The sequence below is a fragment of the Passer montanus genome, unplaced genomic scaffold, assembly GCF_014805655.1.
Source record: "Passer montanus isolate IOZ18808 unplaced genomic scaffold, ASM1480565v1 scaffold10, whole genome shotgun sequence".
NCBI lineage: Eukaryota > Metazoa > Chordata > Aves > Passeriformes > Passeridae > Passer > Passer montanus.
In genome coordinates, this window is record NW_024356505.1 from 37,982,814 (window position 1) to 38,001,940 (window position 19,127).

General features: G+C 38.5%; 1 protein-coding gene across 13 annotated transcripts in view; it reads left to right on the forward strand.

Annotated features, from left to right (window-relative positions):
* KMT2C (lysine methyltransferase 2C) overlaps positions 1-19,127 on the forward strand; it is a 189,042-nt gene that overhangs the window by 116,890 nt on the left and 53,025 nt on the right. For 9 of the 13 annotated variants that reach the window (XM_039703915.1, XM_039703946.1, XM_039703925.1 and 6 more), the window contains 9 exons: positions 488-607; positions 3,026-3,142; positions 6,963-7,064; positions 7,237-7,341; positions 8,492-8,673; positions 9,378-9,542; positions 10,140-10,249; positions 15,654-15,719; positions 17,222-17,434. In XM_039703915.1, coding sequence (XP_039559849.1) covers positions 488-607; positions 3,026-3,142; positions 6,963-7,064; positions 7,237-7,341; positions 8,492-8,673; positions 9,378-9,542; positions 10,140-10,249; positions 15,654-15,719; positions 17,222-17,434 — 1,180 coding nt within the window. The remainder of the gene's footprint in view (positions 1-487; positions 608-3,025; positions 3,143-6,962; positions 7,065-7,236; positions 7,342-8,491; positions 8,674-9,377; positions 9,543-10,139; positions 10,250-15,653; positions 15,720-17,221; positions 17,435-19,127) is intronic. The other 4 variants (XM_039704003.1, XM_039703964.1, XM_039703993.1 and 1 more) reach the window with 4 other exon arrangements.

Here is a 19,127-nt window from a genome sequence, read left to right on the forward strand (position 1 = left end):
GGTTTATTCATATCCCTTTTGTTTGCTGTGCTTCTCAGACTAGTTGTTGCTGTGAGTGGGGGTAGTTTAGCTTCAAAAGTCAACTGAGGCCATCAGTTCTTTCAAAATGTGATTTGGAATATAAAAGGAGATGTTACCACCTCCAACTACTGTCTTCTTCACTGATGCAATAAAATGTAATTTGTTGTTGTTTTGATTGCTTGTTTTACATTTGTATTAATCTTTGTTTATAAAACTCATTTTGTTGTGCTTAACCGTCAGCTGGAAGTAAATACTGATTTTAGGGCTTCTTTCAGTGAGAACCTAAAAATTTCCCACTTTCTACTCACTCAGTGAACTAATTGACTACTTAAGTTAATGTAGAAATGCCTATGCCTGCATGTGCTTTGCTTTTCAGATTTTTTTTTGTTGCTTGCTTTTTGCTTTTTTGCTTTTTTTTTATGTTGCAAAGTTTTATACATCTATTTTCTCACCTACCGTGTCCTAGGGGGCTTGGAGTACCAATAATACAGTGAGCCCACCTTCCTGGTCCCCAGACATTTCAGAAGGTCGGGACATTTTTAAATCCAGACAGCTTCCTGGCAGTGCCATTTGGAGCATCAAAGTGGTAAATAACTTGAATTTATTTTCATGTATCCATTGCTATCTTTCTGCTGTAGAGATTAGTGATGAAATTCTGTCTCTCACACCTTAATTAATCTTCCATTCTGTTACTCTTCAAGATCTCTAAAAATTACTGAAGCTCTGGAGGGTTCAGGTTAAAAGGTGTGAGCTCTCCAGAGCATACACTATGATGGCATTGCCTTGATTTTCAGTGGCAAAGAATACTTTGTATTACCCAAATTTTGTGTGTGTTGAGTACATCACTTCTTGTGGTTGGCTTTACGTGGCTGTCAAAATGAATTACCTGAGAAGGAAAATGTCTTTAAGACTGGCAGTCAGGTAAGCCAGGCATGGAAAGGAGCAGAGATCTGAAGGATGGCTTGAATTTGTTGCTGTGGAGAAATCTTGCAGAATGGATTCAAAGTGACATTGTTTTTAGCTGATGGGGGAATAAATAACAACTTTCCTACCTGATTAGATGGGCCAAAATTGTATCCACAGTGACATTTACTATTAAAAACACCTGAAGTAACTTAAGTAGAATTATTTGGTTTAAGTGAAGGCAAAAAAAAGCGAAATTATGAAACTGACAAATAACTGTAGCTTCCCAATGATTTAAGTTCATCTCACTCTAACTCTCATGCTAGTTTTATTTTGATTTGACATCAGCTTAGCTTTTGCTGCTTTAAGCATTAATTTTCAGCTTAATATTCAGCATTAACATTGATACAAGTATGTGCTTATTCCTGTTACTAGTTGTGTGAAAATAACAATACTGACACCTGTTCTGAAACAGAAAATAAGAAACTTGTCAGAAGAGTTTCCATGTTAAAAAGTTGATGAGTGTATGTCCTATGTGTGCAAATGTATTAGCTCCATGGATATCTAAGGACATTTTTTGTTTCACCTCAGCCTCCAGCAGCATCCTTCCTTTCACTCCTCAAATATCATTGTGTTACATTAACTTGGTGTGTGAGTCAATTTAATTTCTTTTTTCTTTATTAGATGGATGTTAATAAAATTTTAATATTGGGATCCTTCAATTCTCCCTTTAGTTATGACCATAAAGTTCAATATCTTCTTTAAGACAGGAGTTAGAATATTTGAGAAATACTGTAGGGAATTTTGAGCCCAGAGTGCTTCTTTCCATTCAAGGAACTCCTGTCTCCATCAGTAAAGACCCTTCATGTTTCTTGGTGTCACAGTCCCCATGGAGCTTTGTTGCTTCCATCAATGTTGTTTTACAAAGCAAATGTTTTGCCTTGGTATTAAAAGTATTTTGCAGCACACGTTTGGATACCCTATACTCTGTACTCCATACTTGGGCTGTATTGGGAGCTGAGATTATTGACAAATATGAAATGCAATAAATAATCTCAGTGCTTATTTTGTTGTAGGAAAGGTGCTTATTTGTACATGCTATAATTATCTGTTACACAGATTAGAGGCTTTGAGACACATTGTGAAGATATCTGATATATCAGCCAGAATTTGTGGACGTGAATATGTTCTTTTTCTCTCTGGAAATGATTAGGGAGGATTAGGAATCCTCTTGTGCTTAGTTCATTTTGAAATTTAAAAAAACCCCAAAACCAACCAAACAAAAAAACCCTAAATTTCAAACTTAAATCACTGTATGAATAACAGGTAATTATTGGTAAAAACATACTTACTCTCCCAAGGATAATTATAGTTGAACACACTGAATACTCCAAAGCACAACACTGTAACTCTGCCACTGCATCTTAAATAAAGAAGGGAGAAGAGAAGCTGTCTGTAAATCAAGTGAAGCTTGTGTAAGAAAAGCTTGACATTAGGAGAATGTTGATCTGAGTGTAATTGATAGAATTAATATAAAAAACTCTCTCTGTATATGCTGAATTAAGAGAGTTTCATGGAGCCAGCTCCCACTTTGCTTTGTGAGCAGGACTCAATCCTAATAAATTCCAGGTTTCACTTGATTATTCATAGTGTAAGAAAAAAATCTATGATTACCAGTAATCAAGTGTCCAGACCCTCTGTAAAAGTCCCATGACTGTCTGGGCTGACTGTTCAAAGAGAAAAGAAAAATGAATCATAGAATAATAGACGTATTTTGGCAACTTTGCACATGAGGTGGGGGGAACTGGTGGGGGAAATCCATATTTGCAGTTACTCCTGAGCAGAATATAAACATTCCTGGTTTTGGCTGCTTTCTCACTGAAGATAAAGGTGATCATATTATGCCATGTAAGTAATTAAAGGTATTTCACACAGATTTATGCGGAGATTTAATGATCATGCCCTGGTGTGCTTGTACTCACCAGAAATCACAGGGTGTTTTTTATTTATGTTTTTCCCTAGATGAACTGAACAAGTTTTGAATCCCATGTAACAAAAGAACTTGAGAGGTTGCATTTACATTGTTACTTCCATTGAATAGGGCCGAGGATCAGGATTCCCGGGGAAGCGGAGACCCCGTGGAGCCGGTCTGTCAGGAAGAGGTGGCAGAGGAAGATCCAAACTGAAGAATGGAGTCGGGGCTGTGGTCATTCCAGGGGTAAGGCCATCTTTTTTACAGTCATACTGCAGTCTGTTAGTATAACAGTTTTACTCAGCTGTAATTCTTGTATTAAAATACTGCATAAAAAACCAACGAGCTCTACAGAGCTGGGATGTTTGATGGAGCCTGGCTGTTACTGCTTGTGATGAAGAACTGGAACACTACAGCTCAGTGGGCCTGAGGCAATTCTGTGCTGCTCTTGCCATTTAAAGACACAACAGTTGGGAGTCTTAAAGTAGACTCTTTCCATTTCCTGGGTAAAGGCAGCACTGACTGGAGCAACCCAGAAGGAGAGAGCAGGCTTTGTGCATGAGGATGTAACAGCAGCCATAGGAGACCAGAGCAAAGGTTCTTCTGGACTGAGTGGTGGTGCAGGAGTGCAGAACAGAAGAGGAGGAGACATTTCTGCAGTTTGTGGCTCGGGGACTTGCTGAACGGGAGGATGTGTCTTTGTCTTGGGCAGCCTGTGTTGGAGCTTTCTTTCATAAACCTGCCCATTCACTTCAAAAAAACTTTAGGGAAACCACGACTGTTTAACCTTTTTCAGTTCAGCTCCTCAGTTTCTGTTTTAAGTGGCTGCCTCCTGGATTAGCTGCCTGCCCCTCAGTACCCTTATAGAAGAGACAGTGAAAAGCTGGTTTCTGTTCACTTCCTCCATCCATGCCACTCAGTTTCTATAGACCTCCATCATTTCTCCTCTTTTTCCTTCCACTCTTGACTTGCAAGTATGGAGGATGCCAGTATTTTGAGTTGTTCCTTGTAGGAAGCTACTCCATATTTCTGATCATCAATACCAGTTCTTTTGTCATGTTAATTTCCTTACTTTGTGGACATCCATCTGCCATTTTATAGCCCAGCACTCAGCTTTATGAAGTTCTTGTGCAGTTCTTCACACTTGTCTTTTGGATTTTATTACTCTTGAATATCCCAGTCCTGTTGGCAAGCTCTGTCACCTTGCTTCTCACTTGATTTTTCAGATTGCACATGAGTGTGTTGAGCACCACCACCTGTTAGCAGGCAGGCCCTGTCAGATTTTGACTAGTGCTATTCTCCCACATACAAAACTGATAATTTAGTCCCTTCTTTATTTTGTCTTTGTCAGTATAGGGACCATTCCTCTTCAGTTTAACTTTTTTTAAGTAGCTTTGGTGAAGGACTTTGCCAAAAGAGTTTGGTGGTGAAGTAAGTGGCATCAATCAGATTTCCCTGTCCCCAGAATTGCTGACTCTTTCAGAGAGCCCTTACAGATCATTTTTTACCATAACTAAAGCTTCCTTGACTCTTTAATGAATTAATAGATCAGTGATTCTCAGTTCTTTGTTGTGATCAGATGTCTACTATTCTGTACACAGCTTCTGTCTAGAAACCCTTGGAAAAATAAGGATTATATTTGCTGTATCTTATTCTTCAGGAGCACTGAAGTGATTGTAAGCAAGTGATTTGTCACTGAAGTTGATAGTTAAGCTACTTAATACTTGAAGTATTTTTAAAACTCTAAAATCCTGTGTAGTACTAGTCTGCTCCTCATAAGAAGAGGGTTTTGGTATGAAAAACTTGGAAATCTGGACTATAAAACAGTTCTGGTCCACTGTGGGCTTATTCTGTTTGAACGTTCCTTTTAAACTTTGATTACCAACAAGCACTGCGTATTTTGAGAGACATCCTGTTCCTTGTGTTCAGAGAGGGACTTGCTCATTTTTGTCTTTATGAAGTAATTCCTGAGACTCCTTTAGAGTTGTGTTTTTGTCTTCTTACATGTAATCTGTTTGAGTTTGTCACACTTTCTGCTGCCTGTGTAATAATATCTTGGAATATTTGGGTGTTTGTGATTTGAAAAAGGAACAATCATCTCTGTCACTTTTCCCTTTTAAAGCATTGGATGGTCAAGATTCATAAGCAAATTGGTAATTTTAAACATAAAGGATTAATTCCATTTAGGCTAGTTACAGCACCTTAATCAATTGGAGGAATTCACATCATTATTTTGGTGTTACAGAGCACAAATCTGTACTTCAAGAGAAGCTGGGGTTTATAGATCAAACTCCTAAAAGTTTTTGTAATTGATCAGAGGAGAGTGATGTAGGTAAGTTGCTATAAATACAAAATGGACATCACTCTCCACCATTTCCTACAGAAATTTGATCCTTTGAGTCATCACATCGAAGGGAGTCCAGAGTTCCAGAGATGTGGCTGCCTTGTGGTAGAGTAGATGAAGTTAGCAATGCCAAGAGATCAGCCTTTTGCCAGATAAATGTTTTAAATGGGAGTATTTTCAATCAATTTGCACAAAATAATTCTTACTCAGCATGGGATCAGTGGACAGCCACACAGATGTGGAAGTACCTTGGTATATCTTGGGAATGGAGAAGAAGGTGACTACATGGTCAGTGCTTGGGTTCAGCCAACACCAACATTGCAGCCATTCAGTCCTTCAAATTCTGCTCTTTTGCATTTGGAAGTACCTTGGTATATATATCTTGGGAATGGAGAAGAAGGTGACTACAGGTTGACCCATGGTCAGTGCTTGGGTTCAGCCAACACCAACATTGCAGCCATTCAGTCCTTCAAATTCTGCTCTTTTGCATATGCAATTACAAGAACTTTGTGAAATCTGTGGAAAAGTAGGTAAGGGAACTGCTGTCCCTGAAGGTATCAAGGTGTTTCAGGTGCTCTGGAGTTAACTGGTTAGTTACAGCTGCAGTGCTCTCAAATATTTGGTGATCAAATCACATAAAGAATATATTCCATTTTTAGCTGTTTCTTAGTAAATGGTGTTTCAGCAGCTGTGTATCAGAGGGATTCCTCTAGCAGATACTGTGGTGTTTACATTTGTCCCTAGAGTTACATTTGGATTTGTAAAATATTTAAATTATTATTTAAACAAAATTTATCTGTGTAGGACTTACACTGTATTTAAAATAATCCACATATATAGAATTGGAACAGCTGGTGAAATAAAGTTACATTTCTCTGGCATGCTTTTAATCTTTTTTATGGAGCTGTGTGCTCTTATATTCCTGGTTCAGATATAATAGTTTGGCCTATTGGTTTAAATTCATGGACAGCAAATTCTGTTTTTTAAGATTCACATGAAAGTCAGAACACAGTTGAAATGCTTCATTTGTGTTTCTCTTCCTGAGAATCTGTATATGAATATGCTGAATTAATAAAGGGCAGATCAGAATAAAAATCACTTTGAAAAAGCAAAATGACTGTCTACAGTAAGAGCTGATGGATTGAGATCAAAATAGCTGTTTCAAGTTCAGTGCAAGTTTTTATGGTAGAGAAGCCTCATAAACTGCTTGCAGCAAGTAACTTTAGAGCTCTTGCTTATTCCTCTAACATACTTGGAACATTAGCTAAACCTAATTTTAGGCAATATGGGACAAACTAAATTTCTGCAATTGCTTTTTGAATTAATATTCAAAAGTCTGTCACTGCAATTAACTTTTTGATAAAAAGAACTTCAGTGTTTACATGCAGGGAACAGAGCAGACTGGGCACAGTATGACAATTTCTGCTTAGTGATTTTTTTTAATTCGAGTATGTCTTTGCTTCCATTTCCATTTGGAAGTGGAATGGGATAATATGTGAAGGTGAAAAAAGGAGAGGAAGAGAATATGTGTGTAAAGCTATAATACTGATCATGAGAAAATATCAATTAATGCAGTAATTTCTGATGGAGATAGCTTTTTATGAAAGTTGAAACGGCATGAATAAATGTTTGCAAAACTCTTATTTAGAGAATGTTTTATTTTGTCTCTTGTCTTAGAAAATGTGATGTGCTTGTTATTTATATTTTGTGGTTTTTTAATAGGTCACAACCATGGATATTTCATCTAATAAAGATGAGGAAGAAAACTCGATGCATAATACAGTTGTCCTCTTCTCTAACAGTGACAAGTTCACTCTCCATCAGGTCAGGATAATAGTTACGATTTTTCATTTTGTTTCCCTGCTCTAATTGGAAAAAAACTGAATGAATATCCTTGTTAGGAGTTAAATTATCCAGCAAGGTAGTTGGATTTTAGTTGCATGCTTTCAGAATGTAGCATCTGGCACGTGTTGAGAGTGCTCTTGTGTCATTGCAGGACATGTGTGTGGTTTGTGGGAGCTTTGGCCAAGGTGCTGAGGGCCGCTTGCTGGCCTGTTCCCAGTGTGGGCAGTGTTACCATCCATACTGTGTCAGTATTAAGGTGAGTGCTATTGTTCCACACAAAAACTACTTGATTGCACTGTTTTCATATTGTACTTTAATAGCACCATGCTGCCTTCAGTTTTGTGGTAATTAGGAGAGTCATTAACTTGTTAGATATTCATCAGCTAATGTGACCATTATTTGTATGTGACTTATGAAAGACTTTAATTAAATGTCATTTTATAGTATGCATAGCCTCAAGAGAAATTAACCTTTTTGTAATTTCACAACCATAAATAGCACTGATTATCCAGCAGTTGGTTAAAATAACAGTTTGAGATACAAGTTTCAAACCTAAATACAAGCAGAATTAAAAACAAAGAAAAAATTACACTGCATCTTCATTTACTTGGGGCATAAGGTTTAGTTGATTCAATTTGCCTGTTGGCTGTCAGAATTGACAGCAGTTGGAGTGGTTAATTAATACATTTTACATTCATTAGTCTAGGAGAGAATGTGTGAAAATTAAATTTGAATGCTGTGAAATGACCTAGCAAGCACAAAATAAGCTATTTACTGCAGTATATACACTGTACACTTTTCATTGGTTGTGATGTAAGTATATCTGTGTAAAAGTGGGATTTTTGTTAAACATGTCAAAAAACTTTATTTTGCACATACTTTACAAAATGCCATATGCGTATTTCATGCAATTATAATTTGACTTTTTGTGTATATGCTACTCCTGCATTATATATTAATTGCTTCAGATTACTAAAACTCCAGCACTGATCACATCATAACATGAGAGGATCAGGTTTGTGACCTCTTGAGGAACCAGGATGTGCACAAATCCCTGGGACCTGACAGGATGCATCCCAGAGTCCTGAGGGAATTGGCTGATGCAGCTGCCACGCCGCTTTCCATGAGTTTTGAAAAGTCCTGGCAGTCAGGTGAAGTCCCAGGTGACTTAAAAAGGGAAACACTGCATCTGTTTTTTAAAAGATTAGAAAGGAGGACAGTTTCTTTCTGTTTAATCCATTCCTGTTCACTGAAGCTTCAGAAAGTCTTAATTGCTAAAGAGCTCCTTGAGATGTGGGTGGTGTGCCCAGAAGAGCATCCTGAGCTCCACAAGCCAGACCTTAATTTATACATTGATCACACTTCACTGAGCCATTTTCAACTGATTCTCACCTTGCATTTTTCAGATTACTAAAGTGGTACTTAGCAAAGGTTGGAGGTGCCTGGAGTGCACAGTGTGTGAAGCCTGTGGGAAAGCCACAGATCCAGGGAGACTCCTCCTGTGTGATGACTGCGACATCAGCTACCACACCTACTGCCTGGACCCACCCCTGCAGACCGTGCCAAAGGGAGGCTGGAAGTGCAAATGGTGTGTTTGGGGCTGGGGTCAGAGGTGCTGACTGCTGGCCTCTTCTGCTGCTCTCTGTCACTTGGTATTTCTAATGTCAGCTGAATTGTAACGAGGTTTTAGTTGTGTCTAGGTCAGGTGTATTAAACAAAGTCAACAAAATGCTTTTGAGTTGTTTTATTCCGTGGTCAGTGTATAAAGGAAACTCTCACCTCCTCTTAAAACTGCTTCTTCATACCAAAAACCACATAAGCAGAGACAGACAGAATTTCTCTTTTGAAACTCATAGTGAAAAAAAATCCAATTTGTATTCATTGTAATCATTCCAGTGTTCAGTTGGAAAATTGAATGGGTGCTCCACCCTGGTGTTCTTGACATAAAACCCTGTAAAAACAATTTGTTTTACTTGGGTAAAACACAAACAGACCAGACCTCTCACATGGTTAAGTCTCCAGATCTCAAAGTGAATGGCAGCTGGAAGCAGGAACTTCTTTGACCTGTTGAGCTGTTACAAGAACCCATCTGCCTGCTTTTGCAGTTTCTAGGGAATTATTAATTAAGAACTTTCTTTTAAAAGTACAAAAAATGTTGTTAAACATTTGTGGTTAAACATGTTGTTAACTTAAAACTTAATTACTCACCTCTTTTTAAGTGGAAGAGATTTAAAGCCACAAAATCATCTTCCTATGAACTGACAGTAATAAATCTTTTTGTCTCTTCTGTAGGTGTGTTTGGTGCAGACACTGTGGAGCAACTTCTCCAGGTTTAAGATGTGAATGGCAAAATAATTACACACAGTGTGCTCCCTGTGCAAGTTTGTCTACCTGCCCCATCTGCTACCGCACGTACAGGGATGAGGAGCTCATAATTCAGTGCAGACAGTGTGATCGGTAAGGAGTTCTGATATTTCACATGCTTTTCCTCTTCAAGTCTTGTTTTAATTTTTTTCCCCCTAATGTTGAAGTGTAGAGGTGAAGAAATGGTTATGTGGTAAAGAACAGTGGATTACTGAGTCTCAGAAGTCTCTTAGTAGTTCATTCTTGGTTGTACCACAGACTTAACTGTCTGACTCTGGGTAAATTAATTAATCACTCTGTGCCTCTTCCCCCCTGCCCTGTAAAAATAAAACTAATTTACCTCACAAGACTATTGTTGTGAGGCTGAATCTAGATTACATTGTATAAAGTAATTAAAATTATTGCAATATAGGGAGAAAATTATCATACAAAAACATACTTGGGAGATTGTTTTATAGAGAGTTCCTTCCTGTGGAGGGAAATAGTTGATCTGCTGCTCCATATACAGGATGTAACACACACCACTGTAGGGGATGCTGTATATGGAAAATTGATTCTGTGGTTTCTCCCTAAAAGAATACAAACTGAACAACTATTCCCCATATACTTGGACCATAGACTGATACTTGGGTCTCCTAAAACACCACCTATTTCCTTTAAATTGTATTTTTTCCCCCACTTAATTTCTAGATGGATGCATGCAATCTGTCAGAACTTAAGCACAGAGGAGGAAGTGGAAAACATAGCTGATATGGGTTTTGACTGTACCATTTGTAGGCCATACATTCCACCAACAAACGGTAAGAAGACAATCGAAACCAATGGCAGGATTGCACACTGCAATAAATAGGTTTGGGAATGTGTTCTGTGCTCTGATGGAGGTTTGGCTCGTGGTAGAAGTAACATTTTTTTTCCCTCATGTTTGTTTTAAGGGCTCTTGTGGAAGTGTCTTAGCCTCTTTTGCACTCTCAAGTGATTTAGGCCAGAGGAAACCTCATGGGAATTCTAGGTAGAGGTATTGAAGATAGGGAGAAACTGCTAAGAGCATTTGGTAGTGAAGGGGTCAAAGGCATCTCACTTTGTCAAGTGGAAGGAAAAAAGCCCACTTCTCTAAAATTACATCTACAGAAGAATCAGAAAATTATTTCTAAGCAGAAAAGTTTGTGTATTTTGATGCTTTGGCTGAGGCAGCAGTAGCTGTAACAACAGTCTGTGTGAGCATTTTCCCCATTCTCCTTCATATTTTCCTAATGCCTTTTCCTCAGCTCTCCCAGTATTCAAGACCAGTGCTTCCCTCCCTAGCTGCAGTCTCAAAAAGAATTGGCCATACTTCTTTATTTGGGAGTTATCACTCCCTTATTAATTAAAATGTGTAATTCCTTCTGATGAACTTTGCACTTCTCTGGACTTGGATACTGACAGCCTTGCTGGTCTGTATCACAGTTCTGTGTAGCAGAGGCACTTGAGGAGCTGAGGTTGCTGCAGTTTAAGCACATTTACAGCATCTGGTTCCATGGGATGGTGCTGGTTAATGTTCCTGTGAGTGGCCTGTCAGCAGTTAGGTTGGCCTGTGACATGATTTATAGTCTTATATTTTAGTCTTGCTGCAAGGGTGATAGCCCAGGTCTGTTTTCCCTGCATGTCAGCTCAGGGAAGTTGCTGCTTCATTGGCTCCTTTAATATTGACACCTATTCCCAATTTTAGCATAAGCACATGAAAGTGTTCGTATTAGCCCTTCTCTGAGGTATCTCAAGAGAACAGTAGGAGGAAGGTACAAGAACTAAGCAAATTCAAGAAAAATTCATATCCACCAAGAAGTTGTTAGTAACATTTTCCTGATCAAGATGGAAGATGTTGTGAGGCTTGAGAGGTCTGCCAAGAAAAGTTCAATAGAGCATCTAATATCCCTTAGCACTGTGATGTTCTCATCAAGTAGTAATTGTAACTTACTGACCTGACCTTGGAGGTTTATATACTCCCTGCTGGAACACTTCCAAGGAACCCATTTTTATCACTAATAGAAAAATGACTAATGCTTCTGTATTTCTGCAAGTCACTTCATTGTAAAGATCTGCTTTCAAAAATTCAAAAGGAAAGAGGTTTTGTAAGTGGAAAAAGCAAGAAACTGGCAGATACAGCACAGACTTCTGTGTATTTTTATAATAAGCTTTGAGTATTTAAAGCAAAAAGATCCTAGTAAGAAATACTTCTTCCTTTCTCCTGGGAGCTGGCAGAGCTACCTTGTGGAGATAATTAAAGTCCATAATATGTGAGATGGAACAGCTTCACAAGAGGTGTTTCACTTCCAGGCAGAAGCTGGCCCCTGAGTTAGTCCTTCCTGCACACTTCTTTGTAGTTGTGTTGCTTAGGTTTGGATTCCAAGGAATAGGAACCAGTCCCTTGGGAGTTCCCAAGTTTTCTTTGCAGTTTTTTTTCACCTTTTTTTGTAAGACAAGTTTTTCAGCTTATTCTTTCCTGTTTTGACTCAGTATTAAAACCTCTCTAACATGTGTACATTTGCACAGTTGCATGTCTGAATATGTCCTTTGATGCATGTTGATAGAAATACCTGCATGTACTTTTATATGAAATGTTTTGGTCTTCCATGAATTCTTCTAAAACTTCTCTGGAAAATGTCTATGATTTTTTTGTTTCAAAGTGAGAGAAATTAGTGTTTGATAAACTTAGGGAAATAAATGTTAGTTAGCAATACAAAGCATCTAAAAATGTATCATATTGTGGGATTCTTACTGGGATGGTTCTTGTCCTTTCCATTTGATGTGTCATAGTTGTGTGGCAAGTACTACTACAGGGTTTTTAACTACTTTTTTTTCTAGAAGAAACAAGAGTTCCTCAGCCTAATAAAGAAACAAAACATTGCAGGTGTACCCTTGGTGAAGAGTAAATGGTTCTTGTGTGTAGGCTCTTGAGAAGGAGCTTTCAATTCTCTTTCTTCAGAAACTTTTTTAAATTTATAAGAGCTCTTCCCTGTCTCATCATACCTGGTATTCCTAAAAAGTCATCTTCTTCAGGAAACAGAAATAAAAGATAATGTTTTTCTTCTTGAACATACATAAAAATCAAAAGCCACGATGGTGTAAGATTGGCTCCAGTGTAGTGTACCAGAAACCTTCATTACTAGGTTATTGTGAAATAAACATCTCTGGTCACTGTTTTACCAGGTTCCTTCTAGTACTGTCTCAAGTTATAACAAATGTCCCCCAGCATATTGCTGTGTCCTGTAGAGAAGTTTATAAATTTTCATGACTAGATGCTAGGCAGGTGCATTAGATAGCAGCAGCTTTTCCCCTGTGCTGTAATTCCTGCACATTCAGGGGGGGTGTGTGTCTCTCTCATCCACATCAGCTCCTGGACAAGCAGTTCTTGACCATCTTCTCAGCAGTTCTGCCTTTGTGTCATTTGCCCTTGCATGTCATATGCCCCATCTGAAAATTTCATCCCTCCTCACTTACTCCCATCCTGTCTCCATCCAAACTCCAGCTCCTTCCTCCCTTGGTGCTGTTTTTACTCCTGTGCAGGGTTCAGAGGGAGCAGCTCTGCCTGGTTTTCTGTGAGCAGTTAGAACTGATCTGGGTGCAGTTTCTGAAGCTGCCTGTGCAGTTATTCCTCTTGGGGCTCAAGTAAACATGCTCATGGAGGCAGTGAGGATTTGGTGTCACCTACTCCTGTCCAGGGGTACCTGATACTGCCAGTGACACCCATTGTGGCTAGCAGTTTCTGTTGTATCATTTTCATTAAACTGATGTAAATTTTTCCTCATTCTGAAATTTAATTCTATGTGCTTTACAAGATACAAATACAATGTAATACTATGTCTTAAAAAATTAGCTTTTGATTTTTTTTTTTATTATTTGGCACATTTACTATGTCAACTCTAATGTTCTTGTGTTACTGCATTTACCAAAAAAAATCCCTGTGTCATTGACACAGTTATGCAGGCACCCAATAAAGAGTGTTCTTTTTAGTGCTGTATTTCTACATCAGCCATTCCATTTTGTCCCATTTGCTGGTTTCATTTTTTCATAGAATTGTTCTTTTCTGTAACAACCTTAAAAATGAACTCTGCTTTCTTTTCTCATCATTGTATTCTGTGCAGTTATTTGCTTTCAGTCGAGGCTACTAAATGCTGTACAGTATTCAGCACATTTAAACCCTTTTGCAGATAAGTTTAACAATTTTGGTTAAAAACCAGCTGAATGCCTCAGAAAGCACTATTTTTTCAAATATTTTTTTTTCCTTTGGATAGGCTTTCTCTAACAGTACTATCCTTTTCTGCTATCCATTTTATTGATTGTAATCCTTAATCTGCACTCTAATTAGCTCCTTTTCTGGAAGTCTGTTTGATACTGTCTTCAAACACTGTTAGTTCGTGCAGTTTTTGTGATTGGGTCTCTGAAGGCCTCACCTCTGTCACTATCAGCTTGTTTATTTGAGCCTTTCAACCTCTATTCAGTCTCCAGAGCGAAAATTGTTCAGTCTAACCTGGATGAGAAGATCTCTCTGTTGTTTGACTTTTAAATTAAGGATTTCAAATTTCTGTTCACAACTGTCTTTCTGATTTTCTTGTTTATCTTAGATTCCAATTCAGTAATTGCTACTTCATTCTTAAAACCATCTTGTAAATTTTTAGAAATTAAATGAACAGATGATGTCTTATTCCACTTTGAATAGTTCTTACAATCTGCCTCTATTCTGTTTTTTCAATTCAGTGTTTTGAGTATCTTCCTTTCTGCAGCTTGTCCTCTGTTTTTTGTTTCTTTCTGGCTTCATGTCTCTTTGAAAATGTCATTTTCAATTTATTTTCTTCCTTGTCTTTCTCTCCACTGTTGAGTTCAGTTTTTCAGTAGCTCTCATAGACTCCTTTTGTTTACTAATTGCATGAAACATTGGTTTTCTGTAGGTTATACCCTCTGAATTAGTTGTACATTACATAAAACTTTCAAAGCGCTGTAGTTTTTGAAGACAGACTTGCAATTGTTTAAATTTGTTTATATGCTAGAAAGCATCCTGTATGTTTCATACTCATTTTAAGTGTTACTTGGAAGCTTTTGTGCTTTTCCCCATCTCGTCCTGGCTCCCGTGGTGTGTTGTGAGGTGGGAACAGCAGCACACTGCCATGGTTGATGTGACACACAGAACCCCCCACGGGTTCTCTGCCTCAGGGGTCTCAGCTTGTGTGACAGGCACAAAGGAAATACTCCAGATGTTATAGTCCTAAATTCAGCACGAGTAAGATTTCTAGGCCAAAGAAAAAGGGAAAAAAGTGTGGATAAGCTTGTCTCTGTGGTAATGCTAACTGTGCCTGACTAACAGGTTTTCTGATTCTAGTTCAGTGTTTGCAAGATAGAAGCTCCTAATTTTCACTTTACTGCTCTGTCTACGTAATCTCTGTGAAGTCACTACTAATATTAAAAGTTTAGTCTACACATCATAGGTGAGTGAAACATCATTGCAGTTATGGAGTTAAAGCAAAAGGGAAGAGCATTTCTGCCCACTGCAAAAGTAGCCTTGTGTTGCAGGACATTTTCATTATTAATTTTTCAGTCACACTGTTCCACTGCTGCCCTGCAGCACACAAGGTGTAGTTTTTGAGTTTCTGCTGTTCCATTTATCAATACTCTTAACTGGAATAAGAATTGCCTTATCTAACTTCAACAGATAACTGAGTTATCTGTTCTCAATACCTCAGTCTTCTCCAAGTGCTGCATAAGGGCACAGCACAGACACAGTGAGAGCCTTGTGTGCAAAGCTCTTGGAGTGTGCTGGCCCCTCCTTGGGGAAATACTGGTCAATACTCACTTCACAAAACCCTCACAGTTATAATGATTAGGGCAGCAAAACCTGAACATCATGACTAGTGTAGAGGTTGCTTTCCCACCCAAAAGACCCAGTGTATTCATTTGCCCTTGGTCCAGTAGAAGGAGATAATTTCCCATTGAGTTCAGTGCTATTCCAGTGCCATTCTTGGCTTAAGGAAATTGGAGAACTTCAGTTTCTATCAGGCTTCTTTTGTAGTCACATCTGTGACGCTGAAAAGCACTTTATTTTAAAGGTGCAAGTAAATGATTGCCAACAGTATAAATTAGGGAGTTTAAGGAACTGCTTGAAGGAAAATTGATAGTTTCAATTTAAATCAAGTCACCATTTTTAAAAGTTGAAATTATTTTCCTTATATTTTTCAGTGCCTTCTTTGGACTGTTGTGATTCATCAGTTGGAGCTCAGATTATTTCAAAATCAAAAGAACTAGGTAAAGAATGGAAATGCTTAATATCTGATCATTTAGAATATTTTAAGGGTATATTTTTACATAAGACAAAAATTCCTTTTCCTGTGGTTTTGTAACACACAGCATTAACTATCCTTCAGTTACCACAGCATGCTTTCTATTTTTTTTTCTTCATTCTCTCTTCTTTCTTCTCTCTTGCCTGCCATACCTGCACTATAATAATTACTTTAAATTATGCTTTGATCCTACAGTCTTATCTGCTTGCCTTAATATCAGTGGTGATAACACAGTGTGGCTGAGTCAGGCATGTACACAAATGTTTACAGGCTTGAGCTGTTAGGAGGATGCAGCTTTTCTGTATTTGTCTGGTTTGTACTAGGAATTTATAATCCTGACAAGCCTACTCACAAGTCAGTCTTTACAATGATAGCATCCAGCAGCTTCTGTCATATTAGGACAGCTTCCATCAGATCAGAGGTTTTTTTCTATTTGACACCTGAGAGAAGGTTCTCCCCTCAAATATTCAATCTGAAAAAGAGTGTGAGATGTTGTTGAAGCACACTTTCAAGTTCAGTGTAAGAAGGCAGTCAAGTGGGAAGAATTTGTTCAGAACCAGCTGTGTTGTCAGATGTTACATGAAGAAATGTTTTTGGTTAAATGGAACAAATGTTATTATATTTGTCTGTTTTCAAAAGCTGTGTTACCAAATCGTGATTTAATTGGCTCCAGAGAGCTGAAGCATCATTGCAGCCTCTTCATTATTAGGCAACTCCCTGAAAGTTCCCAAGCTTCCACTTGCAGGGCCTCAGCACAGGTGGCAGGGCCATTCTGCATGGTGAATTAAAGAATATTAGAGCTTATCAGTGGACTCCGTTGTCATTTAATAGCTTGAGGAGGAAGCAGTCTTGCAGGTTTTGGGAGACTTGTGTTCTACCCACAATTTCCTTTTTGATCTTGAGCAGCTCACTTGATACAACTTGGGTTTTTGTCTGCCTGTGAAATAGGGCTGATAACTGCTCTGAGTTACCAGGAGTTCTTGGAAGTTGAAGTTTTTTTAATAAAATGAGGGTAAAGTGCTGAGGGCTGGATGGGAGCCTTGGCTGATAAAGCAACAAGGACCCAAAGTATGATTTGGCACAGTTTTCTGGGGTGCCAGTAATGCAGAAATACCCTGCAAGGCACCAGTTTCCATAATCAAATTGTTCTTTCTAATGAGTCCTTGATATAAGTTGTATATATATACATATATATATATGATATAGCAATATATATATATATATATGATATAGCAATGTAATGGATTATTGCTGGATTTGACATCAGACTCTAAATCATAAAGCTGTAATTGTAATGTGTAAAACAGTGTCTGATATCTCTGGTTTATTTATTCCAATTTCTTCACTCACGGGTCAGCTCCATACTTGTGGATTATTAACTCTTGTAAGTGCTATTCCTAAAAAAATCAAAGACTTGTAAATTAAAAGAGTTTTATATTGCTGTTATGATTCATTCAACTTTTATAGACCCACCGAAGACATACACCCAGGATGGAGTCTGCTTGACAGAATCCGGCATGTCTCAGTTACAGAGCCTCACTGTTACAGTACCCAGAAGAAAACGGACGAAACCAAAGCTTAAACTGAAGATTATAAATCAGAACAGTGTGGCTGTGCTTCAGACACCCCCAGATGCCCAGTCAGAACACTCAAGAGATGGGGAGATGGATGACAGTAGAGGTAGCAGTCTACTTTTGGCATGTCTTGTAGCTTGGAGTGTTGCAGTACCTGTGTGTATTGCAAATATCCCTGGGAGTTTTTATTACACTGATACTCCTGTGTTCTGTACAGAATGTTTTATGGAAATTTCTTGAACAGTAGTCATGGCTCATTGTCCATTTCAGGAATTTTCCTTGTTCTGTTTATGGGACATCTATCTTATAGGAATTCACCTTTCTAGGGCTGCCAGCACTGGAAATAGGAGATGACTTTTTGTCTAATTGTTGGGTTACCTTGTGGGAAACATTGCACACTTGTAGAGTACATGTGTACTCAAATTCAGTGCAAACTGTTTGAAAGTGTTGGCTGAGCAGAGCAACATCTGTATCACTGAGAGGCTGGTACTAAAATCAAGTGGGAAAGTGGAGTAGTTCTTTGCTGAGAGTATTTCTCTCTTCTGAAAGAAGTAAGGTGAGAGTCAGTGATCTGGGCTAACACTTGCATGGTGCAGCACCATTGTCCTTGCCATGGTGTGCCTCTGCATGCTGAGAAGGGTGATGGCACAGTCGGTGTTAATCCATGGCCTGGGACAGGGCTCCTTCCAGTGGCAGGTGAGAAGTCATTGCATTGGTCATGTAGGTGTCTGGAGAGGAACTGAGGCACCCCCACCTCCCCACAATTCTGTTACTGCAACACTGCCTTGTTAAGCAGATCAAATGTCATAAGAAGCTGGGTAGTTCAGCCATCAGGGAAGTTTCAGTTAACTTCTTGATAGAAGTATTGTTCCTGCTGTTTGACGAGGACATTCTTACCCTCTGTATTTGACTAGAACTATTCTTTGCTAAAAGTAGCTTCCTTTTATTTCTTTATAACCTTTTAAACAGTTTGTTTTTCTTTAATGTCTTTCAGTATTCACAGGGTTTGGTGCATCGTCCTAGCATTACATGGACTCTGAAATTTCATCTCATATTTTCATACTCTCCATCAGCTGGGTTGTTTTTTTTCATGTCTTTCAGTCTTCACAGGGTTGGTACATTGTCCTAGCATTACATGGACTCTGAAATTTCATCTCATATTTTCATACTCTCCATCAGCTGGGTTTTTGAAAGCAAAAAATGCTTTTGAATTTGGAGGCAGCCAGTCACTTGCCTTTACTCCTTCAGTGGTTAATAATCTTTACTTTTAAAAATGTGTGCCTGTTTTCTATATGACTTTTCTGACTTCTTTATCTGCTTGTTGGCTTCTATAAGTGGTAGGTCTTTTCCTGTAGATAACAGGATATATAGATGTGATAGCAGGGTATGAAAGGGAGAGCCAGAGCATCCACAACTTCAGTTTCCGTTCTGATCAATTTTGTTGCCTTTTTTAGAGATAAAGCACATTCATGTGTGTGATGGTAACAGCACAGTGAGTACATGGGAGATAGGTTGGATTTCCTTGAAGCTCTGTGTGTGTAGGGCTCTACTCTGGAGAGGGGATCAGTGTCTATGTCCAAACATCTGGAATTTTTGTATGAGCATCAGCATGAATAAAGCTGTGCCATGGCTTTAATTGGAGTAACACAGTGTAGTAATTCCAGGGGAAAAGGAAAAAACACTTATTTTGACTCTTGACATTCCAGCTGGAAGAAAGAGGCTTTATCTGAGAAAAGTGAGCTCATGGAATTTCGTTACCATCTCATCTGTAGGCTTGCATCAGGTTCAGATTTCATTGG